Source organism: Mycetomoellerius zeteki, unplaced genomic scaffold, assembly GCF_001594055.1.
Source record: "Mycetomoellerius zeteki isolate Tzet28-1 unplaced genomic scaffold, Tzet1.0 scaffold288, whole genome shotgun sequence".
Lineage (NCBI taxonomy): Eukaryota > Metazoa > Arthropoda > Insecta > Hymenoptera > Formicidae > Mycetomoellerius > Mycetomoellerius zeteki.
Window position 1 is genome coordinate 120,554 of NW_017257269.1, and position 16,774 is coordinate 137,327.

The 16,774-nt window shown below is 37.1% G+C and overlaps 1 protein-coding gene across 2 annotated transcripts; it reads left to right on the plus strand.

Annotated features, from left to right (window-relative positions):
- Positions 1-1,431: 1,431 nt before the first annotated feature.
- On the plus strand, positions 1,432-16,517 carry ptc (protein patched). 2 transcript variants are annotated; one of them, XM_018450595.1, is made up of 10 exons: positions 1,432-1,617; positions 2,454-2,523; positions 6,608-6,705; positions 7,064-7,277; positions 11,912-12,319; positions 12,585-13,229; positions 13,455-14,654; positions 14,953-15,441; positions 15,563-15,686; positions 16,144-16,347. In XM_018450595.1, exons 1-10 carry the CDS (start codon positions 1,589-1,591, stop codon positions 16,275-16,277), a joined length of 3,411 nt encoding a protein of 1,136 aa, XP_018306097.1. In that variant the 5' UTR covers positions 1,432-1,588; the 3' UTR covers positions 16,278-16,347. The 2 variants fall into 2 exon arrangements, with proteins under 2 accessions (XP_018306097.1, XP_018306098.1); XM_018450596.1 differs by lacking the exon at positions 15,563-15,686 and having other exon boundaries at positions 16,144-16,517.
- The last annotated feature ends 257 nt before the right edge of the window (positions 16,518-16,774 follow it).

Genomic DNA, 16,774 nt, shown 5'->3' on the forward strand with positions numbered 1-16,774 from the left:
AATCTCTAAAATTTCATCCGTTTATTTTTTTCTACAGTTTTTTTTTTCTTAAAAACGCGAGCTGTTAATTTTGATGATATCTAAATTATCAACAAATTTTATGTTTTAATTTAAAAATTATATTGTTCTAATTAAAATTTTGTTATTCTAATCAAATTTTGATTAAAACAACACAATTTTTTAATTAAAGCATAACAAAATTTTAATAATTCACATATCAACAAAATTATATTTATTCTTATCAAACATTTCTCTCAGTGTATCGAGTTTATGCTAGAATATTTGAGCAAAAGCTGTCTGTAATCATTAGAAGGAAAACAACGGCTCGGAAACGCTAGCAGGGACGATCTGTGACGGCCAGATTGCGAATCGCCCTCTCTTGCCGCGTTTCGGTCCGCTATTTTCATGTCGGTTTCTGGGAATGTTTTATTGGTAGACTGCCAGGAATTTTTGTCAGTACAAAGACGTGTAGAACCGTGTATGTTACAACACTGTCTCGGCCAATGTTTCTCTTCGGGGAACTGCGCTGATCACAAACATCGTCCGTTGGAAGACTTACGAAGTCACTGAAGGAACACCTGAAACTTGCGACTGTTCCCATGTTAATCTTCTCGTAAAGTCCAGCGAGTTTGAACGATCATCATTCAAATCTTATTTCGTATCGTTCAGTAGGAAGCTCGACGTAAAAATTATCGTTTGCGTCAAAAATATAAGAAAATTATTTGTCGAATAATTATATTTATCAAATATTTTAGGATGAATTACACATATTTTCAAAATAATGAAAAAATTAGATTATTCTAGATCGCGTTTAAAAGTAATATAAAAAAATTAATGATTTTTATTTATCTATTATCTCTGGATCAAAAGTTATATTTCAATAATATTTTTTTTTTTAAATAAATATTTTAAGTACCCATATTCAAGATATTTTACGTAAAGTTACATTGCGCTGCATAGACTAATTGTTCTGTAAATAAACAAAATATTTATTTCTTTTAAATCTTTTTATTTAATCTCTGAATTACAATGAAATTTTGCATGCATAAATCATTTTTGTAATTGTTTTATTAATTTTAGTTTATAACTATACAAATAATAACAAATAAAGTAAATGAACAATAAAAAAGTATTATTCAATAAAAGAAGAATATTATAAATACTTTCTTACGTATACAGTTTATGTGAAGCATAAATATTAACACATTCATAAAAATGGATGCAATACATCTTTAAATGAAAAGAGACAATAAAATGATATTAATATCAATAGTCATAGTTTCCTTCGATTTTTATCGTAGGCAATAAATTTTTTAAGACAGCTACGGAATTATAATTCGCTAAAAACTCGCTTTATAGACATCGTGTGTAAATATTCTTGAAACAGGTGAACTCGTGAATAATTACTCACCGACTTCTCTTTGCAGAAGGTGGAAGGCTACAAAAGGAGCTTACCTATGCATCGGAAGTTCTCGGCGAGGCAGCCGCCTCGACGCACCAGCTCGTCATCCAGACGCCGAGGCATTCCGGGGCGAATATCCTTCACCCGGCCGCTCTCAGGGAACATTTGGCGGTGCTGGAGGCTGCGATGAATGTGGAGGTGCACCTGTTCGATATGTGAGTCCTTTTTTCCGCTCACTGCGTTTTCTTATTTGTATACGGAAAGGGAACGTCCGGCGTTCCCTTCGAAAGGTTTAATTCGAAAGCCGAATTAATTAAAGAGAGAGAGAGAGACTAGGCCGCTCGGCGGCATAATTAATCCCCTCGAGAAGAAGGATCGTGGCGTTTATACTGGGTGACTCGTTAACGGTGATACAAATCGCGAGAAAAGAGATTACACGCGAGAGAGTAAATTGGAAATGCGGACTAACATTCTTTCATATAAATTTTTTTTTTTTTTTTGAGAAAATTTATTTACGCTATTATAGACCGATGAATTCGTTTCATCGATATGAGAATATATAAGATAAATGTATTCTATTTAAGAAAATAGAGACGATTTTTATACTTCGTATAATAATTTGTCGACCAGTAAAATTTCGAATATTGCTTATATACTTTTAATATAATTTGTTAAATTTTTTAATAACTTATTTCTTCGAATATTTTTTAAAATAATTTATGTCAAAAAAAATACTTAAAGGAGGGTAACAGTTGATGTTAATCTTTTGAATTAATTTTTCAATTTTTTCGAAAGCAAAACTCCAAAAAACGAGAAAAAAATTTTCTGTACATTTGCATCTTCTTGATATTGAATCATTCATTATCTGTTGCTTTCTTTATTTAGTAAGCGTTTCAAGTATTGGAGTAATTTAGCGATTAGTTAATATCGCTTTTCGCAAACACGTCGATAAATTAGCGTCTCGTTTCATTCACATGATTTGATCTTGTCTCTACTCTAAGAATGAAATGACGCAAAGTCTCGTAGTCACGAATGCATGTGTTATTTGCAGCACGTGGAAGCTGAAGGACTTGTGTTACGCGCCGAGCATACCCAACTTCGACATGCACTACATCGACCAGGTAATGCAGCTAACATATATATACGCACGTATACGCACTCGAGACGGATGCACACGCGCGCGCACGTACAGCATGAATGGCGCGCGCGAGCACGTGTTTACGCACCGTCTCCCGGTCCCATTAGACCCCTAGTGAAGGCATCAATGCGCGCACGTGACACGTGCACGACGTGTCCGCGTAATAAGCTATCGATAACCGTTGTTAGCGAAATATCGCGCACGTCCGGCGTCGACGTTTTCGAGCATGATAACGTATTCGTTATCAATTCCATTTTACTTGGATTATTAACTTGGGTTCTGTTATCTGTAATTTTTACATCTTAACAGGCAGAAAATAAAGTTTAATCATAGTAGTTTTTTATTGATCAAGAATTTACACCTTTTATTTCTTCTTATTTCTTTTTTAAGAAAATATTAAGTAAGTCTATGTGTACAGGGTGTTCGTGAACTGATAGTGCAATTGGGAAGGGAATGATTCTAATGAAAACATTAGTTGAAAATGTAGAAAAACATTTTTTCATGAGATTTTGTTTTCGATTTTAAATATTCACCAAATACGGATTTAATTGATAAATGAAAGTATCAGAATACGTTAGAAAATGTCCATAGAAATTTATACTTCAAAGAGCAGAATTGTGTATTTAACAGAATGGGCAATTTTCAATAATTTATGAAGTAATAAAATTTATCGTTTGTGAATATCTTGTTTTTATTGTGTATTTTTGATTACCCAGTATAATAATAAACGCACTATGCAATAATAAACATGAGCAGAGATAGTAGTCTATAGCGAGAGCCATAAATTGAGACCATTAAGTTAAATGCATGTTGCATACTTGACGATATTTAAAATCAATTTTCTCGAAAACACAGCTTCAAAAAATAAAAAAATTTTATTTTAGATAATAGTAACTTATAATTGAGGGGATGGACGGAATAAAGACACAATTCTACTTCGGCCCTTTTTCTAGCAATTAGCTTTTTCATGTAATATTGATCGTAATAGAAAAGTATTGTAACATGTAACTTCTTAAAGACATTATATAAATTCATTCGTTTCTGTACTCATTTGTGTATAATAAAAAAAGTAGCAAGTTATTTTAATTTTTATTAATATCAAGATTTTACAATTAGGCCTTTATTCCACCCATCCCCTTAATTGTAATGTAAAAATAACCCCAAGTGATCGTTCACGTAATAAAAAAACTAAATGACTATTCTCTGGTTTAATAATCTATGCCGTACAAGTCATATATTGAATTCATTTATGTGATAAATTCTTCGATAGTTGCTTAAAATTCTGTCTTCTGTTGCTCGTTTGTTATTTCTTTATAATTATGCAATAGTCAAAAGATTAATCAACACGCTGTAAGTATACATACATATTTATCGATAAGGATTTCGTTTTTCTCTAGAGAAATATCATGTCAAAGATATTTAAATTTTATGACGACTCCATCGATATCCGCATCGTCCAAGAGAGATTAACATGCGTGTACGTTACATCACTTCGCGCGTTACTAACGAGTGAACGCGTTAGAGAACGGCGCGGACGCGACGGTGGCTGTGGTATTTCAAGAGGAAAAACGCGCGTCTTGAGATCTCATAACGAACGCCAATCCTCGCTTCCGGGACATCATAAACGTGTTTCGCTCGAAGGACTGCTTTTTTTATGCGCCGTCAAAACTTATGCTTGGCCATGAATCTGGTTCCTCTCTTCTTCTCCTCTCTCCTTCGCTTTCTCTCTTATCGTTACATAATACGTACAATTCTATTATCGTTTAATTTTAATCAGAAGCAGAAAGTATCGTATCCAATACAATAATAAACATGAGGAGGGATAATAGTCTACAGTGCGAGCCATTAAGTTAAAATATTCATCAATAAGGATCTCGTTTTCTTTACAGAAATATGCCAAAGATATTTAAATTTTATGATGGCTCCACCAATATCCGCATCGTCTAAAAGATATCGACGTGCATATACGGCACATGTTAAACCCGAAAATAATTATTTAGTTTTTTATTGCATAGACGATCACCTGGTGTGATTTTTATATCCCAATTAAAAGTTACTACTATTAACTAGAATAACATTTTTTAAAGGATCCATTTATTTGTTCTACAGTATGCGCCAAAAAAAATGCGACTCTCTTTTAATCACTATTATGTTTGCTGAATGTGACACAGTAACGCATCGATTGCAATTAAAGGAAATCATATCGAATAAATATTTGGTAGAAGTACAAAATATTTGTGTTATAATCAAATTTGCCCCCGTCCACTCACTTTATTTAACTAAACCGACAACTGAAGTGTTAGTTGTGAGAGTCGCATTTTTTTTTAGCGCATACTGTACAAGATGTTGGTATCGAAGATTGTTCCGAGATTTAAGGAAATACTTGACAGTTTGCTATTTTTGCTAACAGTATCAACAATAGCAAGAAATGAACGAGAAGGGTATTCTCCGTATAGGGCGGTAAACAAAATCCGATCCGACTAATATCCGACTCCGACGTTAACGATCGTCATACGGTTTTTCTGGGTACTAGGCCATTACGAGGGCCCACCTCTGGGTTCCAGGAAACTCGAATAGGGCGGTCCGCGCACCACGTTCTTTCGTAACCCTCGTGCGCCTTGCATCGGACGGCGGGATATAAGATCATCTTAGATTACACCCTGTACAATATCTAAGCGCTGTTTAAAGCGCTTTTTCGGAGCTTGGTCGTCATCGCGTTTCCCAAATGACATTTGAAAAGTGATCTCACCAAACTCATAATTTGCATTCGTTAAGATAGGCTACTTACATTCGCCGCTCATGAGTTAATATTTATCCAGTTAACTCCATGTTTTCGATTTCCGCAACGTTTCATTAAAACGATACGCTGAAATTAGATTGAACTGAATCATAGTTTGTATCTGGTATCCCTAATTTGTTCGCGAATTATATTAATAATGTTACTGCTCGACTTCTACCGCCAATTTGCTATCTAGGTATAATATTAGCAGATTCTGTTTGGCTTCTATTGTTGGTCTGACAACATTCTGTTAACATTTTGCTTACGAAGTAGGTACTTACAATTAGTTTAAAGTACATGTAAAAAATTGCAATATTGTTTTTTTTAACATAATAAAATCCATAACGCGCATATCTGTTATATTTCACACGTAAACGTGCCCTGTTTTTATACTTATTGTATAATTAAAATAACTTAGTACAAATCTCTCTGAATTAAGAATTGAATATTGCTTGTCAATTTAATTTTTGATATTACGTAAAATCCAGCTTCAGTTTAGAACTATACTTATTTCAGGATCAACTGATTATCGCACAGTTTGCATGAACTATACAAATTCCAACAATAAGATTCACGCAAAAATATTGTTATAAGCATCAAATTCACTTTGATCGAAAATATAGTCTTCTTCGCTTATTTGCGTTGAAAATTTCTCGGTCTATTTGTACTTATTAAAAATTGGAAAGTTTTCTCGTTACAACTAGCAATAATATAATAAGAATGATAGCAGTAATAATCCGAATCATTTCAAACGTAATTTTGATTTAAGTTGGATTATGATCGTTGATCAAATCAAAATATAAATTTGCAACAGTGTGCAGTGGAGAGATTTATGCGTCTCCTCTTTTTCGAGATGCAAATCTTCCTATGTCTATGCAATTGCGTGCGGACGTGCACGTACCGTATCGGTTGCATACGCACGGGGCAAGGTTGCGAAGAGCTCGGGACAAGAGAACGAGCAATTAACATTGAATAATGACGCCGGCGTCCCGCTGCGGTATGCGGTATCATGTTAGGTGTGGTTCAAGCCGTTCCACGCCAAAACGATCACTTTCGGAGCAGAGGAAGAACCCCCCGAATTTTAATCACGAAATCTGTTATAGAAAATTCTAACCGACGTTTAAATACGTGCATTTTTGTTGTTAGAAACTAAATATATCGTTTGTTATAAAAAAAATGAAACGAATTAATGATGATATTTAATTAAACTAAATTATTATTTCATTAATTAAAATATATTCGTCTGATTCTCTAATTATGAAAAAATGTATTTACTTGTTGTTCGCAGATCTTCGAAAGTATTATTCCTTGCGCCATCATCACACCACTTGATTGTTTCTGGGAAGGTAGTAAACTTTTGGGTCCAGAGTTTCCTGTTCATGTACCGTAAGTATTATCAATCAGTATTTTTCTGCGATTTGTAATGTTGATCGACGACAAAGAGATGTTCAGTTGCAAGCTCTTACATTCTCTATTATATATAAATTTGTTTAACATTAATGCCATCGGTATTTAAATTTACCTTTCTGACATTTAAATTATTACAATTTATTTATATTAAATAAATTGTTTTCGCATGCGATTAACTGTATGTCATATAAATGTTTATGGTAATTTCTAATGTTTGCAATCTGTTATGAATTTATTTATTCGAATTTTATTATAAATTTTAAATTGCTTTGGCAAATAGAAATAAATTAGTTAAATTAATGAAATCATTTCGATTTCTCTTTTGATTAAACAGTGGTGTGAAGAGCAACAAGCGCGTCAAGTGGACGAATCTGAATCCTTCTACATTGTTGGACGAGATAAAGGGTTTGCTAGTCTCATTTCCCTTTAAAACACTCGAGGACTATATGAAGAGGGCCGGAATAACGAACGGTTATCAGAGCAAGCCTTGTCTGAATCCAGCGGATCCAGAATGTCCGGAAACCGCACCTAACAAACAATCCCAACAGGTAAAATCCGCTAACATGATTGTTTGCTCGACATTAAAACCCTCAATTCCATTGAATTCTATAAAATCGTTGAGGAGCAAAAGACAATATTAAAACATTCTCTCTTCAACGTACATCCCACATCTAGATGAAATCTTTAAAAAATAGAGGTTTATTTTTGAAATCTTATAGCTTCTCTTTGAATAAGATTTGTCATTATATCATTGCATTTCTTGCCTCAAAATATAACACTGTTTCAGTGACACTGTAGTGGCTTTCTGTCCTATAAAGAGGTCTTGTTTGTGTTATTTGTACTTTTTACACTCAGCATTTTCGCTTTTTCTCTTTGCAACACCTGAATATGTGTTTTAAGTCAAACATTTTTGGAAATTTCAAGCAACGCGACAGACCTAATGTTATAAACCCCTATCAAACTAGAAATTAAGATTGCAATTGGATTGGAATCTGATTAATCAGAAGAAAGAGAAAACCAATATCAAGCTTAGTGAACTTTGCTTTGGTTGGTCAAATTTCAATGCAATCTCACTTTTAATCTGTAGTCTGATAGGCTTTACAATTTGCAGCGTAAGAAGTGTAATAACTAAATACGTGCTTTGACTAAAAGTATAGATTTCGGAAACGGGACGAAAGAATGATGGGATGGAAATCCGCGATAGTCGCTGTCTGTAATTCGACGAATGAATACTCGTGTGCATTGCGTTGGACAGAAAAAGAAGACGCTGTGCGACATGATAATATAAAGACTGTCAACGGCGAAACATTCGTCCGTGCGCCGCATCGAGAATAACAAGCGATCGTTTGAAATTCTCTACCGGATACGATGGCCGGTTGTGGGCACGTACGTACCTATACGCGAACCGCTGGGTGCTTTGATGTTCAGCCCGCGGAATGACGGCGATGAATATTTAACCGCGCGTTTCGATGCGATTGAAATCGAGTTTCTTTCGCGCGTACGATCATGAAAGACTTTAGTCGAGCGTCCCCGTTCTCATTACGACAGTTTTAGTTTAGATTATATCGCTCGTTTGCTACAACAATGACATAATTCTAAAATTGTCACGTAGGAGTTGCTTACAGAAAAAGAACAGAAACATAAAGAAAAAAAGAACATGTTTTATAAAAATATACACTTTTATATTCCTACAATCAGTTATTGTATTAAAATTGCATTTTAAAATTAATCCGTAACAGAATATATTTAATATTTAATTAATTTTTATGCGAGAAATATATGATTATTTATTAGCGTTAAATTATTTTCCCTATTTATTACAGTATCAGACCACGATTGCATCAACGTTACTTTGAGCGAAGCTTAAAATTCTCTCTTTTTAAAATCGATAGAGAAACAGAGAGAGAGTTTTAATCCTCGCTTAAAGTTAAAGTAACGTTGGTGCAATTAGGCCTTAAAAACATACCTATATATTTTTCTATGTTAAAAGAATATATGGTTTCTTAGGACCTACTAAAGTTTTTTGTTATTAGTTTAATTAAAGAATTGTTTAAATTCAGAACTGCAAAGTGAGATTGTAAAACAAAATTATTCCAAATCATTACTATTTTAAAATTTCTTCTGGTCACTCCATGATCTATATGTTTCAGTTACGTGTGAATATTATAAAATTTTAATGATCAAACTCATTTTCTGGAAAACTTCATTTTTTTAAGTTATTGTAGCACATGAGCGATATGTATGTATTAATTGATAGTTTATATTAATTCTTCATCTATCACGGATCCACTTGTTCGATTTTCAATGTGAATTTCAAAAAATGATAATGAATCGGTTAAACCGACGGATAGAAATCGACGGAAAGGAGACCAAAACTCGTTGTTCTCAAAAAACGCGTCTCGCGTTGCGACGAATTCACGGCAATCGGCGCGTTCGTCGCATTTATCGCACGATAAGACGGTGGATCGGCAGAGGGAGGGCCGGGGTGGCGGGATATAAACTCGGTCTGAATGAAAGGACGATCCCTGCGCGAAAACGGTCGATGAGTATGCGAGTCGCGTGGGCCGCGGCGCGGCGTGGCGGCCTATTAAAATAATAAAATCGAGTGACGTGCGTCATTATTGCGCTACGCCGGTGGTCGCGGCGGAGCATGCCCGGCCAACCCGGCCCGGCCCAGCAGCGGTCCCACACACGCGCATCGCGCATCGCATTACGCGGCCGTCATTTCGGTGTCATTAACATACGCACGGCCGGCGTGCTCTGACACGTGCACAACGTGAATCGCATCGCTACGCGCGCGTGTGCGTATATTAGCATCGTCGAAGATCTCTCTCTCTCTCTCTCTCTCTCTCCTTCTCTTCCTTTTAATCTGCATTTTCCTTTATCTTTTTCTTTCTCTTTCTCTCTTTTTATTCTCTCTTTCTCTCTTCTTTCTCGTTCTTTCTCTGTCAGACGCACACCTATTTCTATTTTCATAACGGGTATGCGCGCTCTCGTACTTAAAGTAATTGCACTTAATGGCCACGCGGCGCGTCCGCGCGGCATGCATGCGCTTCGGAATATTTCGAGTGTAGCTGCAGGCGGGGCACGTTGATCGGGTGTTTAAGTCAAGAACCGGCATCGCGTGTTCCGCATATGCACGGGGTGTCCCGAAGAGTCGCGCTCACGACCGGCTCAAAGTCACGACGCAAATGCCTCTGTTTTTCCCTTATTAATTCAACGTAATTAACCGTCGTCATTCACGATAGAAGTAATAAATTCATAGAAATAATAAATTTTTATTTTGTTTGTCGATGAAATGTCGAGACAATTCGTATGTTGAGGCCTGTAATGAACACGCGTGAACGTACAACACACTAAAAAATATTAATGCAGATTTAACACCCATGCGATGTCCATATATGATTCTCACCGTGCAATGTTGGTGTCAATATTAATTAACAATAAGTTCGAAATTGCAAATCATCGGTGTTTCGATTCAATCGTCTATTTTATTTGCTTCATTTATGCACGACGCTTTCATAAATTGAAAATTATTCTTCCTATTTACTTAAAAAATCTAGAACGTTATTGAAAATACTTTATTACTTTTAAAATAGCTTTTAAAGTAAATTCGGGAAAATTTAATTCGAATTTGGTTTATTTTCAAATAAAAAAGATTCGATTCGACGTAAAAACTTCAAATTCGATTCGATTCGTTTTCGAACATATATCAAAGATTCGATTCACAAATGCTTGATTTGCATACTTCTAGTTAACACAGTAAGAATTATATAGACCCCATATGACCCACACCGATATTTTTTAGAGTGCATAAATAGAGAGACGCGAACGTAACTCATATCTACGTCGAACTATTTTTCTCTCGAACACGTACCAACGCCGGAAGACGGCGGAACGTGTCGCCAGCACGAGTAAAAAGCACGAAAAGCGTGCCGGCAACTCGGCTACATTCTACACGCTTCTTCGTGGAATTACATAACGCCGGTGTGAGGTAACCGATTTCAATCACACGTGCGATCGAGAACGATTACGAGGCTTTATTTGGTATGCCTTTTCTACGTACTTCGTCGTACCTACACTTCCGCGATGCAGCGGCACTTAATGCTTTCAATTCAATTAGGACGACTCTGTCTAGTCATCCCAACTTCACCCGATTGCATTTAATTGATAAAAGAAGAAATAAAATTCTACATATAAAGCGGTATGACAAAAATTATGCCTTTCTCATAAATCTTTTAATCCTCTATTTTTTGTCTATCGCGTCTTTTACAACTTTTTTAAATACCTTTTTAGCAACATTTTTAAGTCTTATATTAAGTTTTTAGTTAGATCTAACTTGAGATTAATCAGGATTAAAGATTATGATTTTTTTCACTTGTTTCTCTAAATTTTTAAACTTTTTCAAAAAAATCCTTTCATTTTCGATCGTTTGTAAATAATACAAAAGCTTCGATATTTTTGTAAAGGAAAAATCGACATGAGAGTGATCAAAGAATCCACGGGATTCGAAGGAAAGGAAAGAAAAGTCTTGCTCGGGATATGTCCAGATACAGTAATAATTCCGTCGTTGAGATTCTATTCTTCGTGCCGCGTTGTGGCGGACGCTCATCTGTTCTGGTATGATATAAAGGACAGTGGACAAGGCAGCTTGATCGTCTAAAGTCACGGCTGGTATGCCCTTTTATAGGACCCTATAAAGTCTCTCGGTGTGGGGTCCACGACACCCCCAGTTACCCTATAAGAAAGAACGTCGCTCGAACCCCCTGTAATAATTCTTTGCCATAGGAATTCCTGGCGTGACTTGACACGGTTCTGCCTTCGGTCACGCTTGAGAAATTCATAGATGAAAAACAAAATGTTGCGGAAGGGCTTGAGGTGGCGGATAGGAAAAGAAACACCTTTCTAGTCTTTCGCGCATGAAATAGTTGCCGCTTATAAAAAAAATCACGGAAATTAATCTAATTTTTAATTTATCATTTTCATTTATATTTATTATCATCATCGTCGAAATCTAATTAATGGTTAAAGAAATTATGTGGATGAAGTTTTATTAAAAAAAAATATCTGGAAAATCATTTTCAAGTTGGTTCCTTTTTGCATAATTACATTCTAAAATTATAATTTTGCTCAGAGCAGCTTTTCATTTTACTAATTTCCAATTTTACATTTTTTATAATAGGTACCTGATGTAGGAGTCGAACTGTCAGGTGGTTGCTATGGATTCGCGGCCAAATACATGCATTGGCCGGAAGAGCTGGTGGTCGGCGGCGCCAAACACAACAAGACGGGTCACTTGACTCGCGCGGCCGCGTTGCAGACTGTGGTGCAGCTGATGGGCGAACGCGAACTGTACGATTTCTTGGTGAACACCTACAGGGTTCATCATATCGATTGGACGCAGGAGAAGGCGGCTAAAGTTTTAGAGACCTGGCAAAGAGTGTTCAGTAATGAAGTGAAGAAGTTGATGGAGGTCAACGGATCGGCACCGTACAATCTGTACGCTTTCAGTACGACAACCATGAATGACATCCTTGGGAAGTACAGCGAGGTGTCCGTCATGAAGATCGCGATTGGTTGCGTGCTTATGGTTAGAAATAACTCTATTGTGTGTAATCGAAGAATCTTAATGCAACGATAGGCGAACTCACATTTTGTAAAAACGGAGAATAAAAGCATTTTTTCCTATCACTTTAACTTCAAAGTTCATTTCCTCTGTTTTTAAAATGTGTTAACCCACTGTTGCAGTTAACTTTTCAATTGTTGTGATACTGTAAAGTTTAAAGATATTGCAAATGTTTTTATTTTACTTATCTATTTTATTGTTTTATCCAATTTCTGTTTTATTTTTCTAGTTGCTGTATGCTGGTGTAGCTCTCTTTCGTTGGAAAGATCCAGTGCGTTCACAGTCCGGGGTAGGAATGGCTGGCGTAATGTTAATTTGCGCCACAGTAGCCGCAGGATTGGGCTTCTGCGCTCTTTTGGGAATCCCGTTTAATGCCACCACGACGCAAATAGTGCCATTTCTTGCCCTCGGTCTGGGTGTACATGATATGTTCCTGTTAACACATACGTATGCCGAACTGTCGGTAAACGAAGTGCCCAGCAGTGAGCAAACGGGAGTCGTTCTTAAGCGAACCGGTCTGTCGGTGCTGCTGACAGGTCTGACCAACGTTATTGCCTTCTTCGCAGCGTCGATAATCCCGATCCCGGCTCTCCGAACGTTCTGCATGCAAGCCGGTATTGTGCTATTGTTCAATTTGGCCGCCATGCTGTTGATATTCCCTGCGATGGTCAGTCTAGATCTGCGACGTAGACGTTCTGGTAGGAAGGATATTCTCTGCTGCTGCTTACCGGCGTCACCCAATCTCGGAAAGAATAGGTACTGCGTAAAGACCAACGGCACGGCCAAGCAAACGGTCACCAGGGCGATACCACCTGAGAGACGAGAAACCTGCACGCAGATCTTAACTCCGCAGAATACACAGAACGAATCTTGGGTATGAAATAACATACATGTATGCATATATATCACACATATACTGGAGTTTGTTTAAAGTCATATTGTGAAATATCAGATTTTAATGTTCGCTCGATTCTAAGATTGAAGAAATTTATTTTGATAAATGGTTGCTTGATAAAAATCAATAACAATTGCTTTCTATGTATTTACACAAGTTGAAATTAACGCAGAATCCTCTACAAGTATCCCATTCGTGTTGCAGATAGGTGGAAATGTCATCGACACAGAATTGGATAAACAATGCACTGAAGAAGACGCGCTGACCGGTTGTTCGCAAGATGATTGTCTGAGCTTTTCCCTAACGCAGCTTGCGTCTCGACATTACGCACCCTTCATCAGTCGAACGGCTACCAAAGTAATTGGCGTGATAATCCTGGTCGCCGTGCTAGTTGGTAGCATATGGGAGGCGATATCCCTACGTGATGGCCTGGATCTGACTGATTTAGTGCCGCAAAACTCGAATGAGCATGCATTCTTGTCTGCCCAGGCAAAGTATTTCGGTTTCTACAACATGTACGCAGTCACCGGTCGAGATTTTGAATACCCGACTAATCAACGATTGTTGTACGAGTATCATGACAGTTTTATGCGAATCAAGAACGTCATCAAGAACGACAATGGTGGTTTACCCGAGTTCTGGCTTAGCTTGTTCCGCGACTGGCTAAAGGGTTTACAGGCGGCGTTTGACAAGGACTATGAAAACGGCTGCATCACTCAGGAGAGATGGTTCCCGAACGCGAGCGACGAAGCAATCCTAGCGTATAAGTTACTTGTGCAGACCGGTCATGTGGACAATCCGATCGATAAAACGTTGATTACTGGTGTACGACTGGTTGACGCGGATAGTATCATCAATCCACGTGCTTTTTACAACTACTTGAGTGCATGGGCGTCCAACGACGCGCTTGCTTATGGTGCTTCACAGGCAAATTTGAGACCTGAACCACGTCAATGGATCTACATTAATGACCACGAGCTCAAGATTCCTAAGAGCATGCCGCTTACGTACGCGCAGATGCCGTTTTACTTGCACAGGCTCACGAATACGCAAGATATCACAGAATTGATCAGTAGCGTTCGGGAACTGTGCAAAAGATTTGAAGAACGTGGTTTGCCGAATTTTCCGTCCGGTATATTGTTCCTCTTCTGGGAACAGTATATGAATTTGAGGACCTCCATGTGTATCGCCCTCGTGGCTGCATTGGGTGTAAGCATCTTAGTGGTCGGATTTTTATTGTTGAATATATGGGCTGCTGTGCTGGTTGGTTTCTTTCTTCTCGTTGTTATTGCTGAACTACTAGGCGTTATGAGTCTGTTCAACATCAAGTTGAGCGCAGTCCCTGCCGTATTGCTAGTGGTTAGTGTGGGCATAGCTGTTCATTTCACGGTGCACATCTGCTTGGTAAGTAATTTGAGAAATTCCTCATTAGCGTGTCTTATTTTTTAGTCGTTTCGCGCGCGCGGGCATATTAGATTTATAATCTCAAAATCAACAAATTTTTTTGAAAATTAAAAGTGATTGAACGTTTTGAGTTTATTGTGATTATTTTATCAACTGTTTTTTCATCAATCATAAGTGATATAGATCATTATTGATACATTTATGTATCAACATTTCTTCTAATTGATTTTCCTCTATTTGCATTTTTACTTTGTATAAGTCGTCTCCCTGTTAATACAAATGCGTGATTCTGTTTCAGAGTTTTGTCACCAGTGTGGGTAGCAGAAATCGCAGGATGCGCTTAGCTCTGGAACATATGTTCGCTCCGGTTGTCCATAGTGCATTCACTACGCTGCTCGCCGTGGTGATGCTCGCTTTCTCGGAGTTCAATTTCATAGTCAATTATTTTTTCCTTGTATTACTCAGTGTGATCGGTATCAGTCTTGTGAATGGCATCTTTTTCTTCCCTATCCTATTGTCCCTTATTGGTCCGAAGGCGGAAGTAATTCCGAACGATCATCCAGATCGTATATCCACGCCGACGCCGCCGGCGTCGCCCGTTGTGAGAAGATCCAAGCCGCCCACACCACCGAGGAGATCTCACAAAATCGATAATGCTCGACTGCATGCTGAACCATCGCTCACAACCATCAGCGAGGAACCCAATTCGTGGCACAGCACGCAGGAGTCCTGTATTATTGTCCAACCGGAACTCAAGGTGGAGACCACGTCCACATGTGGTAATCAGGTGCGTTGAGATTCGCGATCGATTGATTATTGATCAGCATGAGAGCGTAACTTTCTCCAATAAATTTGTCACACTTTTCCGAGCATGACTAACGAGCGTGTTTTTTCATTTTGACTAACAGAACTGTAGCGGATCGGATACGAGTGGGTCTAGTCGAACGTCGCCGGTTCCACCCACATCACACATCACCACTAAGGTCACCGCAACGGCGAACATCAAGGTCGAAGTTCATACACCGTTAACTGGTGAGTACTCATTTTAAACAATTCTTAAAAGTTCCAAAACATTCCCCTAATGTAATTTGAGACTTCAAACTAATTCGAAATGCTGTCTAACTAACGCATGTCGCTGTGATCAAATATAATTATATTTATTGCTAAAAAATTATGTATTGCTAAAAAATATTTGCTTTTGAAATATTTTTTTTTGATTGATTGTAAATTATGGTAATTTTTTTTATAAAGTCTTACTTTGAAAATTAGAATAAAATTATATCATTGAAATTTGTGTGTATACATTGTGTTGTAAGACTCCGAAAAAACCCACAAAATGTGTAATGTATCTTTTTAATTTTCTGTGCAAATATCGTTATTTTCACGCTACATATTTATTTATTTAATTCCTATCTTATTTTGTTATTGCATTTTCTCAAATCGATACAGGGAATTATAACAAATATATTTATTTTTATGAAAATTATAGGTGGAATGGATCGTAGTGAAAAATGCCGGCACTCGGGCAGCAATAGTCGAAGGAGCTCGCGCTGTAATACGAACGTTAATGCTGGGGAGTCTTCCGGTTCCGAGCCAGATTCAGACTCTAACGCAAAACATTAATAACAAGTACCGGGGGGACCGGCAGCTACTGCTCAAGTACCACGCAAAGCGGGAAAACACAGAAGGCTGACTAGGATAGATTAATAGATTTTCCATTATCTCTTCCTGTTTTCCTCTTTCCCCTCTCCTCATTCTTACTTAGCTCTCTACTTTTCGGTTCTAGACTTTTTTCTCCCTCAAGTGAGTAATGCAGCATAAGTTGTTTTACTCAGACTTTAAAGACAGAAGTATTATAACACAACCGCAACTTTATAATATATATATATGAATATTTTCGTAAACAATTTTGTTGCATGTTTAATTTTTTGTGTTTTTACAACGAATGTTTTAAAGTTTTAAATAGACTTTCTCTGTAAGAACCAACATTGTATTTACTTAATTAGGATTCGTTATTACCAGCGGACTATATTTACATTTTATCCGTATATTAATGCGCGTGAATTATTATAAGGTTTTAAGTAAATTGTTAAAGTTCTTAATGAAAAAAATTTTAACCG

What these genes read in the sequence shown, in the direction of transcription:
- ptc (XM_018450595.1), top strand. Translation starts at nt 1,589, where the DNA reads ATGAATGTGGAGGTGCACCTGTTCGATAT. An exon ending in GAGGTGCACCTGTTCGATAT is followed by an intron (nt 1,618 to 2,453) that starts GTGAGTCCTTTT and finishes TGTTATTTGCAG; the next exon opens with CACGTGGAAGCTGAAGGACT. An exon ending in GAGTTTCCTGTTCATGTACC is followed by an intron (nt 6,706 to 7,063) that starts GTAAGTATTATC and finishes TTGATTAAACAG; the next exon opens with TGGTGTGAAGAGCAACAAGC.